Here is a 12,997-nt window from a genome sequence, read left to right as displayed (position 1 = left end):
TTTTTTTTTTTTTTTTTTTTTTTTTTTTTTTTTTTGTTTTTTGTCTTTTTCTGTGTCCGGCAACGGATCGCAACCCTCAGAGTTGCCCCCGTACCGGACCGGGGACTGGCAACGGGACCGCAACCCTCGGTGTTGCTCCCGCGCCTCGCTCAGCCAGTGAGCGGGAACCGGTCTGTATGTGGGATCCAAACCCTCGGGCGGGAGCGCTGCCGCGCTTCCCAAGCGGCGCACTATCCAGTGCGCCACCGGGCCGGCCCTTAAACTGTTTTTTAGAACTTTTCCCAAAGGTACTTCTAACATGGTGAAATATTTTAAATTTAAACATATAATATATTTAAAAAATATATTTGCAGTCATTTAAAAACCTGTCATGAACAAACACACACACACATACACACTCTCCATGTTTTCTTGTACTGTTAGGATACCTATCATTAAGTAAAACTAAAAAATATGCTCTTTGTTTACATCACAACTTCTGGTAAAGAGGATTTAATTGCTAAGATTGTAACTCTGCATTGGTCTTTCTAAAATTTAGGTTTAGGCTGGCTCAGTTGGTTAGTGCAGGGGTGCTGAAAACACCAAGGTCCAGGGTTCGATCCTTGTACTGACCAGATGCCAAAAAATTGTTTTTTCAATATGTCTGGCTCACATAAAATTATACAAAAAAGAACACTATTACATTACACCTGTGGAACTTTAAACACTAGCTCAGACTCAGCCATATCATCTCGGTATACACCATTTTTGAAACTAATGTAATAATAACAATTACTATATAACGTAATAATAACACCTTATTGTTTTAGTGCTTATTTTAAATGCAAGGTACTTTTTGCCTGACATGTTTACAAGAATTGCAAGCAGTTGTTAGCTATCATTTGTCTCAACTCTGAAACAAAACTTTACTTCCAATCACTCTTCAAGAGTCTAGATCAGTGCAATGGAAGTACATCTTGAGACTGCAAGACAGAATTGAAATGAACAAACAAAATGCTGATATCACTTGCAAACACTTGTCAATCAAGATTTTCTCAAGACTGTGCAACAGAAGTAAAATGAATTTGGAGAAGTAAAATTAATTTGAAGATTGATATGAGATCCATAATCAAAACAGCTTCACTGATTTCAATAAAAATGATATAAATAATGATATAAATTGAACCTATCACTTTATACTTATATCATTTACTAATTTTAAATATTGAAGGTTGGCATAAGATTTCATTTGAAAAGAGGTTTCTATTGCTAAAAATGTTTGGAAATCACTGTTTTAAGCTGTAAATTCCTCCAAAAATGATATAAATAATGATATAAATTGAACCTATCACTTTATACTTATATCATTTACTAATTTTAAATATTGAAGGTTGGCATAAGATTTCATTTGTAAAGAGGTTTCTATTGCTAAAAATGTTTGGAAATCACTGTTTTAAGCTGTAAATTCCTCCAATAAAATTTAAATGACTTAGCATACAAATTTGGCTTTAGCTATAGATTTCCTATCTCACATAATGATGCAATGCAAAGTGTTGGCTGTTGAATTCTATTAGGACTAGATTATCTGAACATTCAAATTCAAGAAATTTTGCAATACTGAAATGAGTTTTGCTTCCTTTTTGCAAATTTGATACTAGTGAAAGTATGCTAAGAACATTGCTTTGACAGTAAATATAAAAGGCTCCAATGATGTCTATTTCTTCCCTGGCTGAACCTTCTTCCCACTGTAAGAAGCTAATTCCTTCTTGTCTTCTATTGCCAAGTAAAGAAAGAATACTGAAGAAAATGAAACTCTGCTTGTTTTCTTCTAGCTCCAACAATTTGGAGCCCAGAGACCCCTCCTATATTACAGAACAGGATCTCTAGAGAACATGCCAAGAAACGTAGACATATTGAAACAATGAAATAGCAGAATTTGTTCTAATGATATACCCTAGACATCACTTGCTCAACTTTCCCCTAAACCTAAGCTAATTGTAAAATATAAGTAAAATGAGGAAAAATGAATAAATAACAAATTCACTTGAAAGTCAATTTTTCAAGAAAAATTCCAGGTTATCAGTATATGTAGATCTGTTCTATATAACATATGTAATAATATAACTGAAAAGTAGAGTTTGTGGGCCAAATCTGGCTGTGAGCTACAAATGGTTTTTACATTTTTAAAGGGTTGTTAAAAAAAAAGAAAACAAAGAATATGCAACAGAGACTGACCATACGTGCCTGCAAAGCCTAAAATATTTACTATCCAATCCTTTATAGAAAAAGTTTGCCAGCCACTGATAGAGACCAGTGTATATACTCATAACTTAAAAATTATATATTTTAATATAAAAAAACTGTGTTTATTACCTGTTCATAATTTAAGCGTTGAATTTCTGAAATTTCTTTTGGCTTTGCATCAAGCATGTAATCTCCTGTAAAAAGAAATTGTGAAATTGCCTTTTTAAAATATTACTTTTTTTTGATTAAGAAAGTAACAGATTTTAAGTTTTTAAACCCTGTAGCAATAGGTGACATATAAGGTTGACCCCCCCAAATTCTACCCAGACAAAATCAATATTAACTGTTTTGCTATCACTTTAAATATTTTTTCAGTGTATATACTATAACACTTTTGAACTTTCTTTTTTCTTCCATTTTATAATACATTTGAGCATCTTTCCACATACTACATATAAAGCTCCCAAACGTGTACCAAATTTCATTGCTATCAAATAGTTATACTATTTCCCCACAGCCTCACCAACAATGAGCATCATCAGTCTTTAAATGTTTGCAACTCTGTGCAGTAAACAAGAATTGTTTTGCACTTAAAAAACTGACATTTTAATTTGGTATCACCTTTTTAATATATGCATAAACTTTATGTGGCACATTTAAAAAATATGAAGTAACATTTTAATGCATGCAATACCATTTTTATCTATGTATTGCCTTTTAAATTATGTATTAACTGTATATATTTTTCTTAGAATTACCTACCTATATATCTACCATCTTTTCCTACTGAACTGTCAAACTTCTTTTTCAATGTAAGGAATTAGCATGTTTCCTGTTACATGTGGGGTAAATATATTTTCCTCCACATTGACTTCTGACTTTACGGTGGTATTTTTTGTCTTTTTTTTGCTGTATAGAAATATTTAATTTTAATGCAGTTAAATTCTTCTATTGTAGTTTCTGGGTTGGATGTCATGTTTAGAAAGATTTTCATCTTTTAAGAGTATACAAATATCCACATGCTTTCTTTAGGTAATTTAATGTTTGTCTTTTTTAATGTTTAAATCTTTCATTTGTCTGGAATTTATTTTTATATAAACAATGGGGTACGGAAGTAGCCTCTCACTCAACCTCTCAAACTGCTAACAAGTTGACAAAATTGCTTTAAGAAAACCTTTATTTTCTAATTCAAAATAAACTTCTAAAGACTCTATCAAAGGGCTGGCCCGTGCCTCACTTGGGAGAGTGTGGTGGTGATAACAACAAGTCACAGGTTAAGATCCCCTTACCGGTCATCTTTTAAAAAAAAAAAAAAACTCCATCAAGTATTCTCTAAGTTTCCCAATTCTAATAACAAAGGAATTTCTATAAAGGTCAATATATTATTAGTAGTACTTTTAATCAGAACTTTAAGGTAGAAAAATCTAACCTGCAATGATTTTAGTCTGCATAGGTACGAGAACTTCAAAAGCACTAAATTATTAATTCATGGAAATGTATAAGCAAGTCTATTTAACAAATATTTTTGAGTCCTTAGTATACAGAACACATTGTATATTTATATGTTGGGGTTTTGATAAGAACATTAACTGAAAACTATGCTTTATTTTGAGCAAATTATTTATTCAAATAATTGAGAACGTAAGTGCTGTACTTGAATCCTATTTTTAATTTAAGCGCCATATTTATTCTGGTAAAAGACTGCTTTCCTGACTACCACTTTAGTTGGGTCAGGATGCAGAACATTATATAATACAATATTAAATGATCCTGCACATATTTCCATAGACAAAGCTCAGGTATTGAGTAGAATGATTATTGAGAAAGACTCAGATAAGCAACTCCTCATTTTCTGAGGCCAGGAAAGTTCTCTGGGTAAGAGAGGAATAGTCTGGCTAAGGTAAGCAGCCTCAATGATCTCCACCCTCCTGATATTCACACCTTTGTGTAATCCTGTTCCCTTGAGTGTAGATTGGACTGACTGATTTACTTCTAATGAACAAAATATGACAGAATTTTATTCATGTGTGACAGAGATGTCACTTCCAAAATTAGAATACAAAATATTGTGGCTTTTGTGGTGGTGCTCTCTTAGTTGCTCACTCTGAAGAAAGCCAGCTGCCATGTTCTCAGCTGCCTTATGGAGAGTCCCACATGGAAAGGAACTAAAGGAGGCCTCCAGCCAACAGCCAACAAGGAACTGAGGACCTCAGTACAACTACTCATGAGGAAATGAGTCCTACCAACAACTAGTGAATGAACTTGAAAGCAGATCCTCCTGAACTGGGCCTTCACATGAGACCACAGCCCCACTTGACACCCTTACTGCAACCTCATGGGAGACCTTTGCGCCAGGGGTACCCAGTTAAGCCACACTCAGATTACTGACCTATAGACACTGTGAGATAATAATGTTTACTGTTTTAAACCACTAAATTTTGGGGTGATTTGTTATATAGCATTACGTAACTAATATAGGTACATAATGGTAGAACCAGATATATTTTTAGGAGAGTTTATAATAGAAGAATCAGATATTTTTAAAAGGCTGATTTTGAGTTTCTAAGAAAGTATCTTTCAATTTTAAAAGGCAAAAGATTTGTACAAAATGAGGATAAACGTGTGTTTATCTTCAATTTTAGATATACAAATAAATGATCTCTTAAGAGTGCTATTTTGTCTAGCTTATCTAACCTTTGTATCTGTAATTGGTTGACAATATTATTATAATCAAAAAGTATTTATTGAGAGTTTGCTGTGTGTTTAGCAATGAGTTAAAATAAATATTAGGACATGAGTGCTGCTCTTAAAAAGCAATAATTTGATTCAGCAAAGAACATATAAAAACAAAGAATATAATCATGATAAAGCATAATACAGCCATCTTCAAAAAGCTCATGGAAAATGCACATTATAAAAAAACTATGCATGGATTGCAAAATTATTTTGCACCGAAATAAACTCATACTAATTCGTTATAACATGTCTGACCAGGATCTAGTTTAGGGCACTAAGAAGAAAAATACATCAGTTTGGAAAAAAAGCCCCTATCAAAGCAACAAGAATTCTGCTAAAATTGAAGGAAGAACAAACATCAAATTTATAGTGAAGCTTCGGTGGAAGAATAGTGAAATAATTGATGCTTTATGAAAAGTTCATGGGGACAGTGTCCCAAAGAAATCAGCAGGTTACAAATGAATAACTCATTTTAAGAAGGGATGAAACAATGTTGAAGGGAAGCCTGTAGCAGCAGAACATCCACATCAATTTGTAAAGGAAAAATTAATTTTGTTTGTGCCCTAATTGAAAAGGACTGCTGATTAATAGCAGAAACAATAGCCAACCCCAGGGACATCTCAATTAGTTCAACTCATACAATGCTGACTGAAAAATTACAACTGAACAAACTTACTGCTCGATGGGTACCAAAACTGTTTCACCCAGACCAGCTGCAGGCAAGAGCAAAGATTTCAGTGGAAATTTAAACAAGTAGGATCAAGACCCTGAAGCATTTATTTGAAGAACTGTAATAGGAGATGAAATATAGCTTTACCAGTATGATTCTGAAGACAAAGCACAATCAAAGTTGTGGTTACCAAGAGGTGGCAGTGGTTCAGTCCATGGAAAAGCGAACTGGTCAAGAGCAAATATCATGGCAACAGTTTTTTGGATGCTCAAGGCAGTTTGCTTCTTCACTTCCTGGAGGGCCAAATAATGATAACATCTGCTTATTATGAGAGTGTTCTGAAAAAGTTAGCCAAAGCTTTAGCACATTAACACCCAGAAAAGCTTCACCAGAGAGTCCTTCTCCACCAAGACATTGCTCCTACTCATTCTTCTCATCAAACAAGGGTAGTTTTGTGAGAGTTTTTATGGGAAATCATTAGAGAGTTTTGATGGGAAATGATCTTACAGTCCTGATTAGGCTTCTTCTAACTTCTTCTCATATCCTAGTCTTAAAAATTTTTTAAAAGGTACCTATTTTTCTTCAGTTAATAATGTAAAAAAGACTGAAATGACATGGTTAAATTCCCAGGACCCTCAGTTCTTAGGGATGGACTAAATGGCTGATATCATCACTCACAAAAGTATCTAGAACTTGTTCAAACTTATTTTGAGAAATAAAGTTTATACTTTTCATTTTTATCTTTTAATTCCATTTTTGCACAAACTATTTGAAGTCCCCTCATATAATATACAATATAATAAATGTCTTAACTATCAAATGATTTTGAAAAAAATATTGATGAAGCTTGTAGCTTAGAAATATCTTTTGGAGATGTTAGTATCTAAACTAGATTTAGAAAAATGGGCAGAACTTGGAAAGGCAGTGGGAGAAAAAACATTCTTTCAGGGGAAAAGAATGATGGAAAAAGCACATATAAGAAAGATCATGTCACATGGACAGCTTAGAAGAAGATTTATACATAAGATTCATATTGCAAAGTAGTGAGAAATATTGCTGAATGCATAAACTTGACTACAGAAAATCTGAAATAATATGCTGATAAATTTGGCTGCTTGTAAAAAAGAACACACGAATGTTTACATCTTTCAGTAGAGGAGTGAGGGATGAGATTGATGCTTTAAGAAGAATACAGTTATGTAGGCTAATTTGGAGGGTAGGGGAACTATAGAGTTTCTAGTAAATCAGGTTGTGAAATAACAGTATATATAGAGAAGAAGGAATTTCAAAGAAAGAATTTATAAGACCTTGTTACTAATGGGATATTCCAGACACACAGAAATCAAGAAACAAAAACTTAATACTTACATTAGCCCCCAAAATGGAAGAAAGCAGTAGTTAGCTTATCCCAGGTGAACGTTTGGAAAAGAGAAGATACAGTCACCTTTGGGCAAAATTAAAATGCTTCAACACTGACTTCTCTTTATATCATATTTCAAAAGATAAAATAAATTATTTTTTTAAAAGTAACACAATGCCACCATCCCAATGACTATTTTCCTTATTATAATACTATGCAAGTCTCATCATCATACAAACTGTTTTGGACGGTAATAGTATATGCTCCAGTTTGTGTTGAGCTTTTTTACTTTATATTCTTCCCCATTTCCTGCCTTCTGCCTACATCTCTGCGCCACCTTATTTTATTAGACCTCCGAATACTTCCTAGGTATTTCAGCTTGTCATGGTCCTTTCTCAATGCCAAATAAGCCATGTCCATGTTTGGCCCTGCTCTCATACTCTAGCAATAGGAATTTCCAAATTGAGCCACCTTATTTTATTAGACCTCCGAATACTTCCTAGGTATTTCAGCTTGTCATGGTCCTTTCTCAATGCCAAAGCCCTCCAATAAGCCATGTCCATGTTTGGCCCTGCTCTCATACTCTAGCAATAGGAATTTCCAAATTGAAACTTGCTTACTCCTTCTCCTCTAACCTTTGCCAATCAAAATTCCCACTTAACATGTTACTACCCCACTTAAGAAACTAAAATACATTAAGTATCCTACTATAATAAATCCAAACTCCATGCCTGACTCCCAAGACTCTAGCCACAACCTACCTAATCCAATGTCTATTCCTATAACTATACAACATGCAGACTTGCCAACTATAGTCATATTGGAGTCATTCACTGTTCTTTCAAACATGTTGTACATATTTCCACCTCCAGCTTGAGCTTAAAATAGTTTCCACCTAGCCCTGCAATAAACTTTCTACTTCTTTACAACACTACAGATTCTCACTATACTTCAAGACCTAATACTGTACAAGTCACATATTCTCCATTAAGCCTTTTCCTACTCCTCACCCACTTCTCATACCCATTTGCTGCCAAACTTCTCAAAAGTCATCTGCACTTAAGATCTCCACTTCCTCACCTTTCAGATGCTCTTCAGCACCCCACTATTTCCACTCATCACTTTACTTACACTGTTTCTTGAAGGTCACAATAACCTTCATTCTGCCAAATCATAAGGAGAGTATTCTCCAGTATTTAATATACCTTCTCCTTCTTTCCAACATTCTCTTTCTCTTGGCTTCGCTATACCACTACTTTCTGGATTTTCTCCTATCTTACCGGCCACTTTTTCCCTTCTCTGTCTTCTACCTTATGCATTAGCAGGGGTGATGTTGTGCCCAAGGGGGCAAAAACTGATTCCTGGAGTGAGGGGGGACAAAAAAATCTTAGATATTACAATGGTTTATGGCCTTCAAAGCACCACTGTACATAAAGAGACATACAGTATATCTACAGTATTTAAATGTTCTAGAGTGGGAAATTAGGACAAAAATGTCTACAAAGACTTCTCAGAGGGCAATAATAAAAAGAAAGTTGAAACTCTGTTCTCTAATCAATCTCCACATGCTTGGAAACTTCAGGGGATAATCCTGGACCCACTTCTCTTCTCTCCTTATATACTTTGTCTCCCAACAATTTCATCAATTTCCACAGATTTAAATACCATTTTTATACTGATGACTCCTAAAACCTTTTTTGTGTGTGTGGTTAGCTGGCATGGGAATGGGAATCTGAGCCCTTGACCTTGGTGTTACACCACCACACTCTGACCAACTAAGCTAACCAGTCATGCCCTCTAAATTCTTATCTTGACTTTCAGTGTCCTCTGGAACTCATGGTCTGTCATCAGCAAAATTTCCTAGGTATTCAACTTCTCTAAATGTTCCCTTCACCTTTTTATCTAAATGAAATTTGATTCTACATGGATGATACTGCATCTCTCTCAAGTTATAGCTCTTTTCTGTCTCATACTTCTTTTATCATTGAGCCTGGAGGTAGAACAGGTTATCTACTTGTTCTCTATTCCCATTCTCTCTCTCCCTTCTCCCTAAAAGTCCTCAGTTTTAAAACTCATGCCAGATAATACTACCCATTATCCACCCAGCTTGTTGCAGGGTGAACTTACGAAGTTCCAGGACAATCCTCCTTATGCCTAGCTCACTATCTCTCTCCAACACAAATCCCACTATAATTTTTGGCAATTTCAATATTCATGGAGAAGACCCTTCCAACACCCTTGCCTCTCCTTCCTTGACCTCTTCTCCAACAAAAATCTTATATTCTACCTTATCTCAGAAACTCATTCCCCATGGTAATATGGCTTTATCATTATCAGGCTCCAAATTTTTTTCAGCTGTATCAGAAATCAGGACCTACAATCTATTAGTCCCATCACATTTTCCTTCAACATATTTATATCCTTATGAAGCTTAAATTCCATGGCCCATCATTATAATCACTCTTTATACACACCTACAATACCCTGGATTCTTTCTTCAACATACTCATCTGTCAAACACCCAGCTTTAGTTAAATCCTGCTCTCCCATTACTCGGGCCTGGACTTATGCAGCTGAATGTGGCTGGAGAAATCATACCATCATGCTAGCTGGTCTCGTTAACTTCAGAGGTAATCCCCAGCAATCATATCACATCTCCCCAACCCATTCACTCTCCTACTCTTCTAGGCAACTATTTTATACTTTCCCTCTTGTCTTCAATAATTCCTTCCTCATTCCCACTCTCGGCTGATGACCTTGTTTCCGATTTCACTAAGAAAATAGAAGCACCCAAGAGACCTTCTGTAGCTACAACCACATCTACCCACCTACCTGCATTTATTTTTAATACATTCTGTCTTCCCTCTTATTACTATGGATGAATTATCCATTCAATCTAGGACTAATTCTTCTATTTCTCTAAAGTACTTTTTTCAATTCCTTTCTTCTAATTTTCTCTTTTTAAAATGATTTTACTGAGATATAATTCACATAGTATACAATTCACCTGTTTCAAATATACAATTTGATCTGGCCAGTTAGTTTAGTTGGTTAGAGCAGGTGTTGATAAATCAATTCCTTTCTTCTAATTTTCTCTTTTTAAAATGATTTTACTGAGATATAATTCACATAGTATACAATTCACCCGTTTCAAATATACAATTTGATCTGGCCAGTTAGTTTAGTTGGTTAGAGCAGGTGTTGATAAAATGTATAATTCTTTTTTTTTTTTTTTTTTGTCTTTTTTCCGTGTCCAGCAAAATGTATAATTCAATGCTTTTCTTTTTAGTATATTCACAGGATTGTGAAACTATCATCAATGTCTAATTTTAGAACATATTTGTCCTCCCTAAAAGAAACCCTGTACACATCAGCAGACAATCCCCATTTCTCCCCATCTCCTCCCCAGCCCTAAGCAATCATTAATGTACTTCTCTAAAACTTTGCCTATTCTGGATGCTTCATATAAATAGAATCATACAATATGTGGTCTTTTGTGACTTGGCTTCTATGACTTAGCATGATGTTTTCAAGATTCATCCATGTTACAGCACATATCAGTACTTCATTCCATTGTATGACTGACTGATACTCCATTGTACAGACATACACATTTGCTTATCTGCTTATCAGCTGAAAGACATTTAGGTTGTTTCCGCTTTTTGGCTATTATGAATAATGCTGCTATCAACATTTCTGTACAAGCTTTTGTATGGACATATGTTTTCACTTCTCTTAGGTAAATACCTGAGAGTGAAACTTGAGGGTCATATGGTAATTCTATGTTGAACTTTTTAAGAACCTGTCAAACTGTTTCCCAAAGTGGTTGCATTATTTTGTATTCCTACTGGCTATGTAAGAGGGTCTCAAATTTCTTTTGTCTCCGGTCAGATTTTCATCCCACGCACCTGTCAATGTTACCAGTGAATGCCTTATTACTAACTAAATGGACAATTTTTAGTCTTCATCTTGCTTGACCTATTTGCAGAATTTGATTCAGCTAAATCCCTTACTCTTCCTTAAAACACTTCTTCATTTGGATTTTAGGAAATCACAATCTCCTGTTTTTCTTCTGCCTGAGTAAGCATGCCTATTCTTTCCTCCTTCCCAACTTCTAATCACTGGCATGTCCCGGATTCATTCCACTGATCTTTCCCCTTCTCTATCTATATTCATTCCCTTCATGGTCTCATTCAGCCTCAATACTGTTTATATATGTAGTCAGTAAATATATATTTACAGACTAGACTTGTACTGTCTAATATAGTAGCCAGTAGCAACATGTGGCTATAAAAATTTAAATTAATTTAAATTAAATTTAAAAATTCAGTTCCTGAGTCACATTAGCTACATTTTAAGAGCTTAAGGGCCACATGTGCTAGTATTTACCAAACTGGACAACACAAATATAGAACATTCCTATCATCACAGAAAGTTCTATTGTATAGCACTGATCTAGACCTCTCTTCCTAACTCTAGATTTATATATTCAATTCCCTTCCTGATACCTCCACTTGGATATCAATAAACATACCAAAACTAAAATCCTGATATTCCTCTCTAAACCTGCTCCTTCCATTTTTTCCTATTTCAGTTGATGGTAACTCCATTTTCCAGTTGTTAAAGCCAAAAATCACCAGGTAACTCTTGACTCTACTCTTGCTCCACATCCAAGTGACCTGTAAATTCTGTCAACTCTATATCCAGAATCTGACCACTTCTTACAACCTCCACCTCTTATTTGTTTGAAGCTAGTTGTAATAGTTCCTAACTGGTCTCCCTGCTTCTGTCCTTACCCCTCTAAGGTCTATTTTCAACATAACAGCTAGGGAATTCTTGTTTTTGTTTTATGGCAGTGAGCTGGTACAGGGATCAAACCCTGGACCTTGGCGTCCTCAGCACCATGCTCCAACTAACTGAGCTAACTGGCCAGCCTGAGAATTTTTGTTAAACTCAAAGTCAGATCATGTCAGTCCTCTGTTCAAAATCCTCTAATAACTTCCCAGTTCACTCACAGCAAAAGTCAAAGTCTCTACAACAGTCTACAGAGCCCTGTATGGTCTCACTCCAGTAACTCTCTGATCTCATCTCCTTCTAACTCCCCTTTGCATGCTCTTTGGCAGTCATACTGGCTATTCTTCAAAAGCACCAAACATAATTCATCCTTCCCCATGAACTATAATTTAAAAATCACTAAGTTTAAGAATCACTAAGCTATGCTAAAGGATAGATTAAACAAGTCTACTTGCAAATATCTACCTAGGTTCCTAGTAATCTACTCTTAAATATGAGATCCCTAGTCAGTGAATGGGAATTAAATAATATGAATGACATAAAGAAAAGGGTCTTCCAAAAGCTGCAATCTTAATTATTCCACTAAGCCTAAATCTCACAAAGAATCAATTAGTTAGTTGTCAAGAATGGTGGAGGCACAGGCAACAAAAGGAAAAATAAACAAATGGGAGTATATCAAACTAAAAAGCTTCTGCACAGCAAAAGAAACAATTAACGGAGTGGAAAGACAACCAACAGAGTGGGAGAAAATATTTGCAAAATATACATCTGACAAAGGATTAATAGCCATATATACAAGGACCTCAAACAACTTTACAGCAAAAAAGCAAATAACCCAATTAAAAAATGGGCAAAGGAGCCAAATAGGCATTTCTCAAAGGAAGATATAAGAATGGCCAACAGACACATGAAAAAATGCTTAGCATCACTCAGCATTCAGGAAATGCAAATCAAAACCACTTTGAGATACCATCTCACTCCAGTCGGGATGGCTAATATCCAAAAGACTGAGAATGATAAATGCTGGCGAGAGGTGGTGGAGAAAAATGAACTCTCATACACTGTTGGTGGGACTGCAAAATGGTGCAGCCTTTATCGAAGATCGTATGAAGGTTTCTCAAACAATTACAGATAGATCTACCATACGACCCAGCTATTCCACTGCTGGGAATATACCCAGAGGAATGGAAATCATCATGCTGAAGGGATACCTG

General features: G+C 35.2%; 1 protein-coding gene across 1 annotated transcript in view; it reads right to left on the bottom strand.

Annotated features, from left to right (window-relative positions):
• Positions 1–12,997, bottom strand: part of FAM63B (family with sequence similarity 63, member B) — a 72,752-nt gene that overhangs the window by 34,019 nt on the left and 25,736 nt on the right. Inside the window, 1 exon segment of the mRNA XM_008577128.1 lies at positions 2,353–2,417. Within this exon segment, the coding sequence (XP_008575350.1) occupies positions 2,353–2,417 (65 nt within the window).

Source organism: Galeopterus variegatus, unplaced genomic scaffold (genome assembly GCF_000696425.1).
Source record: "Galeopterus variegatus unplaced genomic scaffold, G_variegatus-3.0.2 Scaffold1453, whole genome shotgun sequence".
NCBI lineage: Eukaryota > Metazoa > Chordata > Mammalia > Dermoptera > Cynocephalidae > Galeopterus > Galeopterus variegatus.
The sequence above is the reverse complement of the archived record's forward strand: the minus strand, read 5'-3'. Positions and strand labels throughout refer to the sequence as shown.